Source organism: Apteryx mantelli, chromosome 4, assembly GCF_036417845.1.
Source record: "Apteryx mantelli isolate bAptMan1 chromosome 4, bAptMan1.hap1, whole genome shotgun sequence".
In the NCBI taxonomy this organism is placed as follows: Eukaryota; Metazoa; Chordata; class Aves; order Apterygiformes; family Apterygidae; genus Apteryx; species Apteryx mantelli.
In genome coordinates, this window is record NC_089981.1 from 87,614,935 (window position 1) to 87,631,931 (window position 16,997).

The 16,997-nt window shown below is 46.9% G+C and overlaps 2 protein-coding genes across 7 annotated transcripts in view; both read right to left on the bottom strand.

Moving 5' to 3' along the window:
• Positions 1-39: 39 nt before the first annotated feature.
• Positions 40-14,948, bottom strand: KLHDC2 (kelch domain containing 2). 5 transcript variants are annotated; one of them, XR_010883982.1, is made up of 16 exons: positions 14,854-14,912; positions 13,928-13,979; positions 12,925-13,092; positions 11,991-12,070; positions 10,799-10,916; positions 9,337-9,452; positions 6,749-6,830; positions 6,562-6,645; positions 4,435-4,515; positions 4,298-4,356; positions 4,102-4,211; positions 3,579-3,651; positions 2,643-2,730; positions 1,391-1,443; positions 975-1,156; positions 40-356 (listed from the first exon to the last, which is right to left on the bottom strand). XR_010883982.1 is itself a non-coding variant. In XM_067295199.1 (15 exons), exons 3-15 carry the CDS (start codon positions 13,078-13,080, stop codon positions 1,033-1,035), a joined length of 1,224 nt encoding a protein of 407 aa, XP_067151300.1. In that variant the 5' UTR covers positions 13,081-13,092; positions 13,928-13,979; positions 14,854-14,912; the 3' UTR covers positions 815-1,032. The 5 variants fall into 5 exon arrangements, 4 of the variants coding, with proteins under 4 accessions (XP_067151300.1, XP_013801174.2, XP_067151301.1 ...); XM_067295199.1 differs by lacking the exon at positions 40-356 and having other exon boundaries at positions 815-1,156; XM_013945720.2 differs by lacking the exons at positions 40-356; positions 14,854-14,912 and adding an exon at positions 14,614-14,766 and having other exon boundaries at positions 815-1,156.
• A 175-nt stretch (positions 14,949-15,123) lies between these two features.
• Positions 15,124-16,997, bottom strand: part of KLHDC1 (kelch domain containing 1) — a 31,548-nt gene continuing 29,674 nt past the window's right edge. The window contains exons 11-13 of one of the 2 annotated variants that reach the window (XM_067295202.1): positions 16,817-16,901; positions 16,431-16,483; positions 15,124-16,120 (exon numbers count right to left, since the gene is read on the bottom strand). In XM_067295202.1, coding sequence (XP_067151303.1) covers positions 15,946-16,120; positions 16,431-16,483; positions 16,817-16,901 — 313 coding nt within the window. In that variant the 3' untranslated portion in view covers positions 15,124-15,945. The remainder of the gene's footprint in view (positions 16,121-16,430; positions 16,484-16,816; positions 16,902-16,997) is intronic. The other variant, XM_067295203.1, reaches the window with a different exon arrangement.

The following is a 16,997-nucleotide window of genomic DNA, read 5'->3' on the forward strand; positions in this document are numbered from 1 at the left end:
ATAAAAAAGGAAAGCGGCGCAGGAATTACAATACCGGAGTTATTTTGTTCTAGAAGTCAAACTCTTTTATTGATTTTTGAGGACAGCTTAAATGTGATTTAACCCGTTCCCCCCAGCAGCACAGCCTGGTCCTTGGCCCAGCTGTCACTGGCTGGGGCCGCTGATTCGATGGAGCCGAGTCGACGAAGGCAGGCACTGACCCAAGTTCACAGCCACTTTCCATGTACCTTTACCAAGATCAAGTCCTTCGGGGCTCAGGCTGCTCCGTTTGTAGGTGAGCTCCTCACGCTGCTGATGCAGCTGCTAACAGGCTCGAGCGCTTTCAGTTACACTTCTCAGGGCAGAATATCTGCTACCTAAGGTTCACAATTGAAGTTCCACAACATAAAAGAATTCCAAAAGACAAACTAGAAACAAGCAGGAGTAGTGATGCTTTAACACCCCAAGGTTTAAGACAGTTTAGCTACTCTGATTACATAGAATTTTCCAAACCCATTTCTCTGACCTTAAACATTTGTGGCAAAACGTGTTCAGCAATTTCCTAACACTGTAGACTAAAACAGGACTGCTCCCCCCCCCCTCACAGCACTCTTCAGCCTAGACTAAAGTAACACTCCTCTTTACTATTGATACTGTGCCTCAGTATTCCCTGCACAACAGCTACTGTCCACAGGTCCTTAGCCGAGGGCTCCAGCAACGAGTATTTCCACACATGCACGCACCCCCTTTTCTTGCTTGGGGCTGGCCCTCACCAGTCCTTCAACGTGGACAAACCCAGAACTAGTTTTAGCTTAAGCACGGGATACACCTCCACTTGCATTAAATACATTTATTGCAAACATTTTTACACAAAAATAGGTTCTCTCTAGGCCATTCACATGCAACTTAAAAGCAGGAAGCAACTACCCACAACAATAAAGACATTTAGTCTATACAAGTTTAATGGTTGCCACACTTGGTAAAACAATTATTACATCTTTTCCACTTGCTCAGCCATGCACAGCCTGTTCCGAGCCACGTCGGTGCGGCCCTTCAGGAGCCCGAGGTGTTGTTGCTTCCGAACCGCTGATTGACGCTGTGCAGCAAGTGCTTGGGGAGGCAGTTCCAGGAACTGGCCAACATCTCCTTAAAGCAAATGACTGCTTCGAGGCACAGCCTTGGGGGAGGGAGAAACGTGCCGGCGGTTAGCACAGTTTGGAACGAGTGCAACAAGATAGATAAGCTAATTCTTTAAAGTTCGTTAGTTAGGAGTTAGTTATTCTCATCAACTTTCAGTGCCAAACGTGTGCTTTAGTAAAGGAATCTTGCCGTGTCTTCTTGTAATGGGCTGATTAACCCAGCACTGGTCATTTTAGGTGGAGTCAGGACAATTTAAAGTTTTCTTTCTTACCTTACAAGAGATCTTGGTTGTAGAGAAAACACAAGTATTTCGTTACTGTGAGCCTGAAGATGGAGAAAGAGGGGGGGGGGCAGTTGGGTTATGAGGCTTCACATGGCTACAGCACTGAGGAGCCAGAACAGCCAAAGCTCGCGCGCAAACGGACCCCGGTGAGGAGGCCAAAACCGCAGCACGCTGGGGGCTGGGGAGGCCGACCACGGGGCCGAGACTGAAGTTTATATAACTCACAAAGGCAGCAAACGAGCCGAATGCAGAACTGTTCACCAAATCCTACAATATGGGAAGTTCGGGGCACTCAAGAAACTAGAAGATGCATCAAAAAAGCAGATAAAGCTGCTGTACACAAGCAGGGGGGAACGGGCACAGACGGTGGCCAGGCTCCCGTGCTCGCCCTACGCAGCGTCTGCTGCGGTCAGACGGGGCTAGGTGGAGCTTGGTCCGGCCTGCGCGGGCCACGCCTTGCCGGCAACACGCGGCTCAGTCTGGCGCTGCGCTGGCCCTGTCCCAGCTCTGACCGCGGCCAACGGCCGAGCTCGGGGCACACGAGCACCAGCTGCTGCTGCTGCAGAGCGTTCGCGTCCCCAGCGACCTGCGGGTGAAGGACTTGTGATACGGGGACTGCGTTCAGCAGCCACCGCTGGCTGTTTTTACACCTGCTCCTTGGACATACTTAAGCCTGCGGGTCCTGCTAACGCAGCGCCAGAGCGCAGCTGCCTCCTGCATACAGAAGTAGCTTTTGTTCGCCGCTGGCCAGTTCCAGCTGGCGTCTACTAGTTCTTACGCTGAAAGACGCTGCCCGGCTTGTTCCTCTTCACCCTTTCCAGCCAACTGCCCGTTTTACGGACGTTAGCATCCCCCCCATCTTGGCTACTCCAGGCTGAAGAGACCCTCTCCGTGCAGCCAGGCCTCTCAGTGACGAGATGACTTTGGGAGAGGCTCCCTGAAAACATCCCTGCGAGCAGCGCAGCGCAAAGCTAAAGGAGTAGTCGGAGACAGGAACAGGCTCTGAGATGTGGACGTGAGGGAAAACAAGTAACAGTTTGCCTGAGTAATGAATAACCACCTGGTTTCTAGAAAAGCAGCAAAACATTTCCCCTTCGGGCTCTGTTTACGTGCCTTTGCCAGTCCTCACTAGGTCACACTGCTGCCTGCTAGCGTTTCCCGTTTGCCGGGGCGAGAGCCGCTGCGGCTCCTTCGGGAAGGGCCAGGCCGCACAGGAAGGGAAAGCTCAAAATAAACTTACAGCTTTAGAATGGGCAAGCAAATTGTTGGCGCAGCCCCCGAAGACAATCACCTCTCCCTCTTCGCTTGCACAAGCTGTATGCCACAACCTGGAAACAGAAGGTGGCAACACTACATCATTAACCAAAAAAACCCCTCTCCCACCCAAAAACGCAGCTTTGGGATTTGTATTAAAGTTAGCGCACGCAGTTTGCCTTTCACCAGTACGCTATAAAGCTGACTAATTCAGCAGGAGTTTATGCTCAGAGAAGGAAAATCCTTAGCCAGCAAATCGTGGGCTGTGTAAGCCGCCCCGATCAGAGCAGGGCTGTGGGGCTCAGCAACACGCTGCCTGCAAGCGCAGGCACGCGGGAAATCCGCAGTCCTGTTCCGTCACTTTTGGAGACGGCAACCATTTGCTAGCCCAAACTTCACTTTCATATCCCCGTTGAGCCATACCACACAACTGAAGGAACCAGTGGACTTTTATCCAACACCACAGCTGCGTAAAACTTGGGGCAATCACTTCTCTCGCACGTGCATTCAGGCTCTCTAACCACATCTGCAGGCGCGGAGGCTGGTGGAAACCTCCCCGTGTCCAGAGTTTTGCCGGCAGAGCAAGAACACGCAGGTTCAAGGATTAAGCTCTTGTGCCGGCATTCATAGCTCCCAGGCCTCTGCAGCCGGGAGATAAAACCCTAAATCCCCATCTGCGTTTCCTGCTGTTTTGCAAACAAAGCATTAAGTAAGTTGTATGGTATCTCCAGCGCCAGTCACACAGTGGTATTAATCTCGTGCTTGCATTCAATACATCAGCACTTCTGGGGTAGAAACTGCTAATTCGAGGTACTGTATTGTTAAAAAAAAAGAGTGGTGTAAAGAGGAATGTGTGTTGTCTCCCTGTCATGCCAACATGAAAGGTTTTCTCACTAAGTTTCCAGGAAAGCGTTCACCTTACCTTGGTTTTTCCGAATAGTTATGCTCAAACTGTATCCACTCATTCTTGCTGATACAATAAATCCAAGCATCACCTAAAACCAACCAAAATCCCAAATACAAACAGTATTCTGTTAGTTCCTTCATATTTGTTGGAACAAGTACGTGCTCTGGTATTACTGTTATTAAATAAATCAAGCTTTTCAGGACAAAACCTACAAAACTTAGCGCTGGCTATATGAAAACAAGTCTTAAGCAGTGACTTACAGGAGCAAAGTAAGGAGGGAAATGTGGAGAACCGCAAAGCTCTTCCCACTTGCAAACTGCATCAGATGCATTTTTAGAGCACCTTAAATTCTAGCAGTATCTCAACACCTTCTGTGACCCCTACGGTGTCAGTTTAGCTGCTGTCCATAAGGAGTTCAATGACACCAGCGCACGGAAGGAATTCAGAAAGAATTTAAGGTGACCTATGCAATAACCTGAGCTGTGCACAACGGTTTAAGAAAACAAAGAGAGCCCAAAATCCTTCTGGAATGACTTACTTAGGGGCTGCTTGTCCGTGGTGAATCCTCCAAAGAGAAAGAGATGATCTGAGGAAATTGGTGTTAAAGAATGCCACGATCGGCCTACTGGGCAAATGCCTTGCGTGATTCTGTATTTAAATAAGAGCATCACAAGTTACAGATATGCTGCAGTAAAATGTTGCTGCCCCAAAAGGGCTCAAGTTTTAGTACCTACATTTCATTCCACTCCCATGTATCCAAATTTAGATAGTAAAGATCATTCATTCTGGACTCCTACAATAAAGCAGATGATGGTTGAAACACTCTGTTCGGGTTTCAGTAACACACTGCTAAACTGGGCTGGGGTCTTACTCTGTATCTGCCACCAAACACGTAGCCTCTGTTCCCAACTGTAGCGCAGGCATGAGCTGCTCGTGGCGACGGAGTTTTACCCTGGGAAAAGAAAACGTGAAATAAGAAGGCAAGTTCCTCTGACACGTTACCAGAAGAGGTACTAAGAGCAGCAAAGAAAATGCCATTCCATCAGAAACCTGCAGCAGATGTAGGAAAGAGAGGAGCTGGGCTGAAGGTGCCCATCGCGCGCACGAAGCAGCAGGGCCGTGGCCCGCCGGGGCTTTGTCAAGCGCAGCAGACCGGGGCTGCACCCTCAGGCCTCCCAGGCGAGCGTGCCGGGGAGTCTCAGTCCAGGCAAGCGAGATCTCATGGATCCACAACTCCCAGGGGATGAAAAGCTGAACTAAAGCGAGATTTAAGGTCGCTAAGGAACAGGGTGTGAAAAAACACCCAGTAAGTCATTCTGTGGACAGAAACCTGTCTTCATCGATGAACAGAAGATCAGAAAATTGACTAACGAAGGCTTTTTTCCCCCCCAAGTGACAAGCTATAAATTCTGCTTTTAGAAGAGGCCTCAGACAGTCACAGAAAACCTCAGACCGAAAACGAGACAATGAGATAATGAACCACTAAACAGTATTTTTCTTAGAGCTGCTTCCAAGATATTTGAGATCTGTATGCATTAAGACAAAAGAATTTTACAGTAATCCAAATAACAGGTCTCTTATCTCGGATTTCATTTCCTCCATCTCTGCGGCAGTACAATTCCATGTGCCTCTTTCTCAGTACTTCTGGGACCTTTCAAATGGTGTCTACTTGCAATTACAACGTACAGTTTTGTGTTCGGTTTCTACCACAATCCAGCAGCCAAGAGAAACACACCCAAGCGTCACACAGCAGCGGGGCTGACAGCAGACTACACATTTCATTTCTCCAAGCTCCCCGTGAGAACAAAGCCACCGAAGCATGAAGGGAAGCAGGTCAATAGGAAAAAAAAAACAACGGCGAGAGACAGACAAAAGCAAAACAAAAGGCCGGTTTCTCGTTTTTAGGAAGGGGAGAGGACCTGGGGAATGGTTTTAATTCAGTTAACAGGGGTCTCAAGAACGCTGTCGAATAAGCAAGCCAGTCATTTTTATTTCGAGGGGAAGTTTCAGGCTGGTTCAACCGACATCGTTTCAAACCCGCCTCTTTGGTCTTTCCCCTCCAAGCACCTTGTAGGGAAAACTGCAGACACAAGCTAACGACACCTCGCAGAACCCGCACGCAGGAGAGGAATAAAAACGCAGCGGTAGCTGGTGAGGCAGCAAGGTGCAGGGGATTAGGGCAGCTTGCTCTGAAGCGTGAGAAGGGAAGAGAACCCGAGTCACGCAGTCCTGGCTTTAGCTCTTGGCTCCGCTTCTCCTGTGGTTAGATCAGACAGCCGGCGCGTCCCAGGAGGGAAGGCAGAGCCGCAGAAATGAGCAACGCTGCAGACAGAGAGGGGCACTCGCTAATCAGTCAGGGATTCAACCCACGGAGAAAACGAACTTAGCGAGCGCCACGGTGACCAGATCAGCTCCGCACGGTCCGTTTACTCCAGGCGTTTCTCGCGTCTCCTGCTAGCTAGCACTAGGTATTTTGGAGAGCTCTGGCATCTTCTGTAACTCCCGATATTCAGGAACCGGTTTGTATCCTGAAGAAGGCAGGATCGAGGGGCACCTGACAACTGCTCACTCAGCAGTTAAAGACTGGCGACACGTAAACAAGGCGGCAGGGTCGAGCAGGAAAGCAGAAACATTTATTCTGGATGTACGTACGTGCTTCTTGCTTGGTTAACCACCTCCTCCAAAAGAATGGCAGGAAGATAGAGGCTAGAGATACGACGGGCTAAGACAGCCTCGCACCGCGAGTTAGCTGAACCCACTGGCACGCACAACATCTATGGCTCAAAGCCGCTGCTGGCACCGACCACCGCAAACAGCCTGTGGCTACGCAGAGGCCATTTTAATCGCTCTCTTCTGTGTTATCACAAATTAAAGCAACGAACCCAGGCCTAGCAGAGTCGTGCTTATTTTTATAGAATGCTAGAAGAGACATGGCAGACAACGCGCACGTTTCTGAACGGCTCCAACTTAAAACAACTGACACAAGAATTGTAATTACCGTAGTTATAGGCTGGCTCCAAGTAAAAGTTTCGGTGTCCAGAACATGCACATGGTCATTCCAACCTCTCGGAAGGCCTGAATTCTTTAAAAATATTCAACAAGAAACAAGTTTTAATAATCATTAATCAAATATCATATTTAAAGTTTAAACAGAAATGATTTCAAGGCAGGCAAAGTTCGCTTACCCAAAAAGAGGTTTCATCAAATTCAAAAGTTCCCCGTTGTTTCCCTTCAGGAAAATAACCATAGCCTCCAAAAAATACGAGCCTGAAACAGAAGTGCATCAAGATCTGTTAGAAATATGATCCCATTCACTGCTGCAAGTTAAAGCTATGTAAAGGCTGTGCTTAAACAGAAGATGGAAAACCAGGGAAGCCCCTTTGGCTTCACTGCTTCTAACGTGTCTGCAATGCAAGTTCTCCAGGTGTGGAGCCCTATCCCTGGCCTCAAGCGCCCCACCACCCACATTAAACCCCCCCGTGGCTCTTTCCCAGGCCTCAGGCGCCAAAGCTTTGCTGCTGCTCGGTCACCGCACTCAAACCGTCGCTGCCGGGGCTCCCACACAGCAGCCGCTGGCGTTTGCTCCTGCAGTTTCCTGCCTCCGCCCTTTCCGAGCCCTTTGCACGTTTTCCCTGAGCCCAAAACATGGGTTTATGGACACTGCTGTAAAACGCCAAGGGAACGCCATGGGGTGCTGGTGAAACGAATACCAGGCACAGCGGGCAGAGAAGAGAGGGAAGTCACCGAACAGGCGTCCAAAAAGGAGAGGACCAAAAGGGAAAGCTCGAGTGCCTGTTCTCAGCGGTTCTGCACGGGTTCCCGCACTAAATCCACGCGCAAGGCCCTCTGCAACCGGCACCTGCCCAGCCCCGCACAAACGCTCGCCCGAAAGCAAGGGTTGGTACAGGTTTCCACTCTCCCTCCGCGGCGCTGACGCAGCCTGAAGGCTGCCCAGCGCCTGGAGCCATCAGCCTGGAGCGCGGGACCCACAGGGCAGCGCGCCGGGAGACCGAGCCAAGGGACGCTCCAGGCGGCAAACCCTCCGCCACCGAAGCTGCCCGGGAAGGGTTTTGCGTTGGTTTGTTTTTCTGCGTAGGAAAGACTTTTTTCTTTGCGCTTGTGTTTTGTTTCAAAGCCTGAAGAGCAGTTGCTGTGAGCAATCAGTCACTTATCTGATTTTACTGCTCTTTTGGTCTCTTAAAATGTAATTTACATTTTATGCTTGCGGTTCAGTGCTTATTAGGAATGAATGGCATGGCTTTGCCAGGAAGTTTTATTAAATTATCAGATAACAGGAAACCATCTGCACCACCTAACTCAGTGCAAGCCCACAACTCCAATCTAGTGCAGATTTACATCTAAAATGATTCTCGAGGGACAAAAAAGAACGAAAACAACAACCCCCCCTCAGGCTTCCGAGAACGAGGCTACGAAATTCCCCACACAGCAAGTATCGTGACAGCGAGCTTTCCCTCCACGTTGAGGATCTGCAAAGCGGCACCACAGGCGCTTTCCGACCTCTCACGAGTCCATACAGCGAATGCCGCAGAACGCGTAACGCGCACAGCGGTGCGGGCGCCTGTAGCCAGTTATACACCCAAACCACCATACGTGACCCAGACACAAGCACATCCGGCATCCCGGATTTCCTCCGCCTCAGGGGAGCGCGATTCGACCCAGCCAAGACCAGCTGTACTAACAGGCAGCAGATGCCTGTGCTGTCCAAGTACGGCTTTGCAGTTAACAGCTTGAAAAATGCCCTACTGTAACAGCAAGAACCTGTAACCTTGCCAGCTGTGGCCAAAGCCGGGACCCCCCCGAGAGGCCTGACACCCCAAGGACAGAGCTGAAAGCCCCTGTCCTCCCCTAATTCACTCCCGCACCTCTTGAGTGGCTGGGAGCTGCGGAAGCAGGAAACTCCCTACAACAAGGGCTTTCCTCAGTCTATCCCACAGTGCCAAAGGCTGGAACAAGCTCATCCCGCAGCTCCCTCTCTAGGAGGCTCGCGCTACCCTAGCTGAACACGGGCGCAAGGCAGCGGCAATATTTTGCACATCAGCTCATCCAGCTTCAACACCTTATCTTCATCCTCCTCATCTTTGCCAAGGTTTGAAATGCCAAAAGGCCTTCTGGCATGTCTTGGACGCTGTCCCGACATATTAAATCGGGTAACATCAACAGCAGTTCATCTAACACATTCCTCGTTTGGCGTAACCAGCACAAATAGACTGAACTAAGCGTGCGAAAAAGCCACACGCAATTTTAAATCAAAACGGCTTCCCATTCTTGACCTATCAAAGAAACGCAAGCTGTCCCACAAGATATGACCAAAAGATTGCGTTTTGCATGGTACCAGGAATTCCAGGATAGGTTTGTACGCAGATTAATTCCAGATGCAATTGCTAAGAGGAATGACGCTGATACAAGCAACCAGGACGCAGTATCTTTAAAGTAATACCCTGAGAATGTGGAGGATTTGCCTTTAATGAGTCTGTGTTTTGCACTGTGACTCACATGGATATTTTGCAGCTTACACATACCCAGATTAGGAGCGAGGGTTTTCATTTATCAAAGGTTAAAGGACTGAACAGTTTTAAAGGGCTAGCCAGGGAACAAATCCAGCGTTTTCCTGAAGCACGTACGCGCCGCAAGCAAAGGGTCCTTTGGCAGTTTTTGCTCAAACAAAAAGACACAACAATGACAAGACTAAGAGTGATTAAAAGCAAACACACGCGCAAGGATAGCTGTGCTGACTTCATTGCTGGAGCCTTACTTGTTTTTGTAAACCCAAACGCCAAGTTTGTCCTTTGATGAAGGGGGGACCCCCTGACACTCTACTCTGACCCACTGCAGCACTTTGTCCGTGGATCTGGAATTTAACATGTAGAACTGTAGAAAATAAAAAGATTTTTTTTACCCACACAGTTAGCTTAAAGCTTAAGTCTGATTGATGTTAATGTATTAACTTTTAACTAGCATGTATTGGCACAGAAGTACTTTAAAAAGCTCTTTTCCTAACTACACAGAACACTGGCAGTGTTTTGTACAAAACATGGAGCCGAAGATCCTTATTATTTTGCAGACTCCAGCCCACAGTACTCTTTTACAAAAGCAAGAGAACTATGGACACTGAGTTTTACCATCTGGAAGCTGAAATGGGATAAAACGAAGATGTGTACAAAGCAGAATTGTCTTACAATAAACAAATCTGGTTCAAGAAAAATATTTTTTTATGGTATCAACCCTTCTTTGCACGTTACATCATTTTACATTGAGAGAAATAGCTGGTACAGATGTATAAAGTCATTGAAACGTAGCAGTACCACGGACAGGAAGGAAGCAAGTCACACTTTATAAATTTACTTTGTTTCAGACTGTTTGCAAGTATTTCCCCAGGTTACTTTCAGTTTATATTTAAAAGCGAGACCAAAACTATTTAATTTAAACCACAGTTTCAGAATATGGTAAAACACCCTCAGAAACTCCAGAAAAGGGTAACGTTTCAAACGACCACAGAGCGGTTACAAATCACCTCCTGATCTTATTTCAGTGAACCTCAGAAACTCCCCGCTTTCAAAAAAAGTGAACTCAAAAGCACTAAAGCAATACAACGCGCAGGGTGAACTGCTCCAGAACAAATAATTGGCCGTGGTGCTTTCCAGTGGTGTAAAGCTACCAGGGTGCAACCATCACGTGAAATGATGCGGAGCAGAAGGTTTACGTGTTTTCCAAACTTCACATGATCTGACCTGCTCCAAAGAAACTAATACACTGAACTGGTAAAAGTCAGCCAGCTAATCACCTGCATGAAAACAAGGCAAGTGGTGAACGCTGTATTTTGTTAGTCAAAACCTCTTTGGCAAGCACAGAGAGAACACGGCTTCAATTAGTTCAAATTTGGGAAGCTGCTGAGAGGACGAGAAAGCTGGTTATCTGCTTCCAAGAAATACAGATATAGCCAGTAGATGAAAGTATTATATTGCAGAAGCTAGAGAGGACACAGTGACTGGATACACGTTCGGCATCCCTCATTATCAACATTTCAGCTCTGGAACGAGCTCCAACCTGCCCTGCCGTTCAGAAGAAAATGCTTTTGTGATTTGTTAAGATGATGCATTTGCTTTGGATGGATTTTAATGAACTGAAAAGTCTGCCTCCGTGTTTTACAAAATGGAATCAAAAGCTAATGAAGAGAAACTTATTTGTGAAGAAGGATTTATCTTTAAATTACTGACCTTGTTTGTATTGCCACGTGCATGATGTCCTCCGAATAGGTACACCACTCTGTCTACACACACAGCACAGCTTCCAGACATGGAAGGTGGAACATCTCCCTCTGTTTTACTTTTCTTCCTAGAAGCAGAGTTAAAAATATTCTATCTGACAAAAATGAACAACAACGATTTTGTCTGCAGTGGAAGTTTTTAACATTATCTGTATGTTTTTAATTAAGACAAGTATTTGTGGACCATTCAGTTATGCGTTTTTGATGCCCTTGTAGATGCAACAATTTATAACACTAGACAGATATTTTTGGGGAGGTGGGGAACAGGTAATTTTAATTAATACACTTTTAATGGGGGAGCAATCCTGTCTGCCCAGTTCAGGAATTTGATACGCCTTTCGCATTCTTGAAAATTCCAGAAAGATCCCCAGGCAAAGAAGATGCACCTGCATAAGCCGAAGGTTTTTATTTTGCTACTTATTTCAATGTTTTGTAAATATTATAACCGCAAAGAGCAGCTTCCATTCCACGTTCAAGGCTCTCCTCGGCCACAACGACAACTGCAAAGCAGTGCTGAAATTGCATTTACTTCAGAGAGCCGAGAGGACTGGGCTTTGCCGTGCGAGGCCCCAGCTAGCTACAGAACTGCAGCGTTACACTCCCTTTTCTTGTGCTATCAGGCACACAGGTTTCACACAACTTCCAGGTTCCCAGTGGTCTAAGAGACCCCAGTAGTTTCCTCAGCTGCATAAACATTTAAAAACAACTGCTTAAAAGGATAATAAATAAAAAATTCAATGCTGCTTCTCTCATTCAGGTACCACTGTAATCACAAGTGGTACAAAAGCACTTTACAGAAACTATATCCTGTACCAGGCATCCCAAAATACTTCATATTGGTGATCGTGTGATCACCAATTCCTGTGATTCCCGTAGGGGCTGCCTGCCTAAGCTGCCTCTCCTACTTCACCTACCTCATCCCTGTGAAAACGATATTCATAGTTTTTACAGGAAAAAGAAAGCTTTGGAAATATTTTATGCCTTTACGCAACAGTTTGTTAGGTGGGAAGACAGAGATCGGACAAGTCTCTAGGGACGCCCACCATCCTGTCCACAGACCCTCAGTGTGGTTTCTGTATCAATTTGAGAATTTCTCATTTCTTCCATAACCTGAAAATTAGTAAGTTAATTATTTACTGTACCATCTTCCAGTTTCCATGTTGTAGATCCATATTTCATCTCTAGGCAGATAGAAGTCATAAAATCCCCTAACTTGGGCGTTCTGCAGAACAGTACAGAAAAGGCAACATTAGAAGGATGCTTGACACGTTGAATTGCAGGCTCCTGCGAATGTTTACACCCCCTCAGAGATCTAACTGTGGAAAAGAAAACAGCAGGAGCAGTGCCGGCTGCACTCCTGTACCTCTCACCTGGGAGAGCAGGAATCGGCCTCTTTTAGCTTCTGCTGGAGACCAGACAAGCTTCCAACAGAGCCAGAGACTGGCAGCCATGAAAGGGAGTTAAACCTTCCCTTCATACCCCGAGCAGGATAACCAGGATAAATAAACGAGCCACAATTTTCTTTTCAATTCCCCCACCCCCTGCATGACACCAGCAGAACAATTACACCAAAGTTTTACTTTGAGCTACCAGCTTATCTACTGAGTTCACTAACAAAAAAAAATAAGTTCGTCTTCATTCTTGTTAAAATTTTAAAATGGCTTGGTTCTGCCCGAAGGGCACGTGCACCCCAGCATGATAAACACCCAACCCATGATCATTAACATACAAAATATAGCTGTGCTAACAGCGCTGTAAATAAAAGTGCAATTTTGCCTAGTCCGCATTTCAAATCACAGAGTATTTCCTTCTCTTCTAACAGAAACATCAGTTGAGAAAGGCAAACAACACCTGCATCCCACAAAGTTAGCTGTTTGCCAAGATCTGTATTTAACGCTCACGATTATTTCATCATTTCAAAACTCTTAAAGGTCACACTTGAATTCGTTAACTGGAAAATCTTTTTATTTTTTTTCCACAGGGATAATTTTACAGAGTCACTCCCAAACTACCGGGACGTATTCCCAGCACCACGGAGGGCAGAAGGCTAACTTAGCAGGGACAGGAGGAGCATACCTTGTAGCCTCCCCAGACGTACATGCAGCGCCCATCGGTGACCGCCACGTGCCCGCTACGCTCAGCGGGGCTGTCGTTCTCCAGCTGCTCAAAGTTGTCCTCAGCTGGAGCCGGGAGCTCTTCATCTGCCTGCAGGTCTTCGTTCTCATCAGCCATTTCGATACCGTGCTACGTGCACACAACAACACATAGCATGGAGCTTTGAAACCCAGCAGTGGAAACCACCAGAGGAAAAAAAAGAAACTACACACTGTTGCTTCTTTTATAATGTTTCAGTGGAAGAGGTCATGCCATGAGTCAAGAAAGTTTCGGATGGGGATTCCTGAGTTGTGTATAATTTACAATGGTTTCAGTTGCCAATTTTAGCAGAAGTCTCCTTCCGTGGTTTTTGGAGGGTTTTTTTTCCACGCTTAGCTATGAATTGACGAACAAAAAAGCTGTGCACAGAGGTAACAACACACAATGCAGTAAATTTAAAAGCTTTGCCTACGCAACGGTTTTCAAAAAGTCTTCGCTCCTGCAGCCTTTCAGGCAACGTCCCTTTGGGCTACCTAAGCGAAGTCTCCCACAAACTGTCCCAAAGCCAGCAACTCCGGGCAACGTTACCTCAAGTCAAAAACAAAGCAAAGCTGCCCGTGCCCAATCATGATGGCACAGAGGAGCCCAAAACCTAACGCACTCTGGAAAGAAGGATGTGCACCCCGGGGTAGGTAAGCACAGCTTCCCCACCAGGGTTTTGTTAAGTGAGCAGCCACCAGGCCATGCCGTCACAGGGGTCACTGGTAATTCAAAGCCCCAGCGGTGGGAGGAACCCAGCCAGGAGGAGAGGCTGAAGTCAGCCCTGCCAGGTCACCCTGGAAGCTGTCTGTACACTGAGGGAGCAGGGGAACCCCCGGAAAGCCACTGCTGCTTTCCACTTGTGAGCCACTCCCCAAGTTCCCTTCTGCTCCTACTTTTCGTAGGCATATGACTTAAAGCTGTCACCATACAAAGATTTTCATACCCAGATCAAAAGGTCAGGAAAGTTGGACAGCCCAAGCCAGAGTTTTGTGTAACTAGACAAAGAAATAGAAAAGAAAAGGACCTTAGTGAGACTCCCAAACACTGCACTCAAACAAGATCAAGAACATCCACACCATTCCTGACGGATTTTCATTTAATTTTTCTTTGAAGCTCCAGTGAAGGAGACACACCACACCACTCCGGACAATTCTTCCTTTGAAAGTTTTCCTCATACCTCAGTGAAATGTTTTGCTTTAAATTCAGCAGATTTGTACTGACCTCTTCCCAGTGTTTTTTTTTTTTAATGACACTCTACCACATATTGGACAACTCTTGCCCCCCTTCGCCCTTTTTTTTTTCTCTCCTGTACTAAAATACTTCTATCCTCACAAGTCACTACAAATCCCACGCCCTTTAGGACTCTCTTCGGGTCCTCCATACCCTTCGCGACGCCCGGACACGCCAGAAGTGGCTTCCTTGGCGTTGAGGAAGGCCGGATAAATGATCCCTCGGGCCACGCTTATAACACACAACGCGATTTCAGCAACGGCAGCGCAGTGCTGGAACAACCCACCATCGCAGCGCTTATCAGAGCCGTTAACACCCCCCCCCCAACACACACACAGCCCTTCGCGCTTTCTGTTCGGGTCCGAAGCTCGCCCCCACCCCCGCGCCCCGAACACGTACCTCTCTCTCGGGCCTGCTTTACCCCACACACTCCTCGTCCCGCGCGTCACGGCCCGGCTCCCCGCGCGTCCCGTGGGAGCCGCCGCAGCTGCCCCTAACGACCACGGGGAGCGGAGCGGGGCAGGAGGGAGGGGAGGGGAAGGGAAGGGACGGGAGCCGAGCCGCGGCCGCCCCCCACCCCGGGACCCCCCCGGGACCCCCCCGCGGCCTCAGGGCACCGCGCCGCCAGCGCCCCCTCACCTCAGCGGGCCGCGCGCAGCGTCAACATCCGCCGCGGGGAGCCGCTTCCGGCAGCGCCGCGCATGCGCCGTCTCGTGCAGCGCGCCTGCCTGCACCGCCCCTCGGCATCACGCGCCGCGGGGGGCGGGGCCACCGCGGGATCCGCCCCCTCCGGGTCCCCCCGCCCCCCCCCGAGGCTCCGCTCCGCGTCACGAAATCGGCTCCAAAACCTCCTTTCCCTGCTTTCTGCAGGTTTTGCAGGTTATACAAACGGCAAAGACTAGTCGAAGGTGGCCTCCGTTCAACCCTCTATAAAATTTTAATGACTGCGCTCCTGTTAACTAAATATCTGGAACAGAAAAATAGCAAGTACTACATGTGCTCTTTTGTAACAATAAATAAGCATAATCTTTTAAAAACAAGAATATAAACTTTACACATTCAAAATACAATATACAACCTATTTTAAGAACGACTCATTGATTACAGAAACACAGTAAACCCCTACCATGAACCGCATGGAAGCTTGCACACGCAAGCCGTCATGTTGTTCATGACAGTTTTTTTCCAAGTTCCGCAGTTTGCTTAACTGATCTTCCTACTTTGAGCAAAACGTCTGGCTCTTAGCATCTAATCGAATGATAGAATTTGGCAGAATCAAGTAACAGGATTTGGAATTGTCATATTAGCAAATCAGTCATCTTTTTGAAGAGTGTCTCCTGTGAACCTTCCAAAGAGACTGTGCTGAACTCCTTATCCGCTCAGAAGTGCTGAGGTGATATGGCTGTAATGAGATTTTAGACTTAAGCCATATTTATTGAACTGAAAACATTTTATATCATCCGTCACCTACAAAAAGAACAACTTTTATGGATTCTCTCATTAAGACCACAACAGCAGAAGTTAACAATATATACAAATTAAGTTTTATCAGTTTTCTAGAATGCAGAAAACAAAAGAGATTTCCATAAAAAGGATTTCTTTGTTCTCAAACTTCACTTAGAAACTCAGCATAACATACAGTTGTTCTGTAGCATTAGTAAAGTTCACTAACAAAAGACTTTGCTGTACACTGTAAATAAACAAAGTGTTCCACAGTTTTGCTGCCCTTGTTCATGTGGTATTTAGTTGACCTTGTCTTTCAGTTTCGGCTTTTTTCTCTTGCCGGTGGTTAACTGCAGCCCAAAAGGTTATTTTTTTCAGCACCTGCTGCAGGAGTTTGGATGGCAAGCACGGTATTTGATTCTTGAGGAGGGCTGCGTTTTTACCAATGCAGTCAAGACACAACCTGGGGGAAAAAAAAAAAAAAAAAAAGTAAATGGCCTATAACCTAAAGATAAAACAATAACACCGGTAAAAGTTTCTTGTGATGATGTTAATGATGTGTTGTTAATGATATGCAGAAGAAAGAATAATACACACCACCTTTGGTTTAAATGCAATGTATTGTCCTACATTGCATATTTCAAGTATTTACTGAAATAGTAATTTTCTAACTTACCTGCCTATGCAAGAGTAAATAGTTAAAAACCTGTGTGTAAAAACATAATACTATAAGAGTTTACACTAGACTCTTTGTGCCAATAACCTCAACTCACCTGAGGAGTGAGTAAGGCTGAGTCTGAAATATCAGCAAATCACTGCAGTGACCCTGGTCAAGACAGAAAAAAGAACCACGAAGATTACTAAGATAACAGCTCATCTCAGAAATACTGCCGTCTATTAACTGGATTAATGTAGCATTTATTACCACATACATAATTTAAAAATTAATATTTAAATAATCATTTTATAAAGAATCTGAATAGCAAACTCCTTTCTATGAGCTTAACAAAGGCAGAGAAAAATCTGCATAAATCGCCTTTCAAAAACACCTAAGGTCACATCTTCACAACAGCCCTGATGATCTCAGCAATTACATTAACTTTAATTATTTTAATTTTAATTATTATAGTGCTAGGAATTCATTATTAAGTTTACTGACTGTATCCATAAAATGCAAGTCATCTTTGCTTCCACCGAACACCATCACTTCTCCTTCTTTTCCAAGGCAGGCTGTATGCCAGAGTCTGGAAATAAAATTACAAATAGACTTAGTGACCAAATAACAACAAAAAGCAATTGTGTATTATCAGCAAAACAAATCTAAAAACTAAATGTTTTAA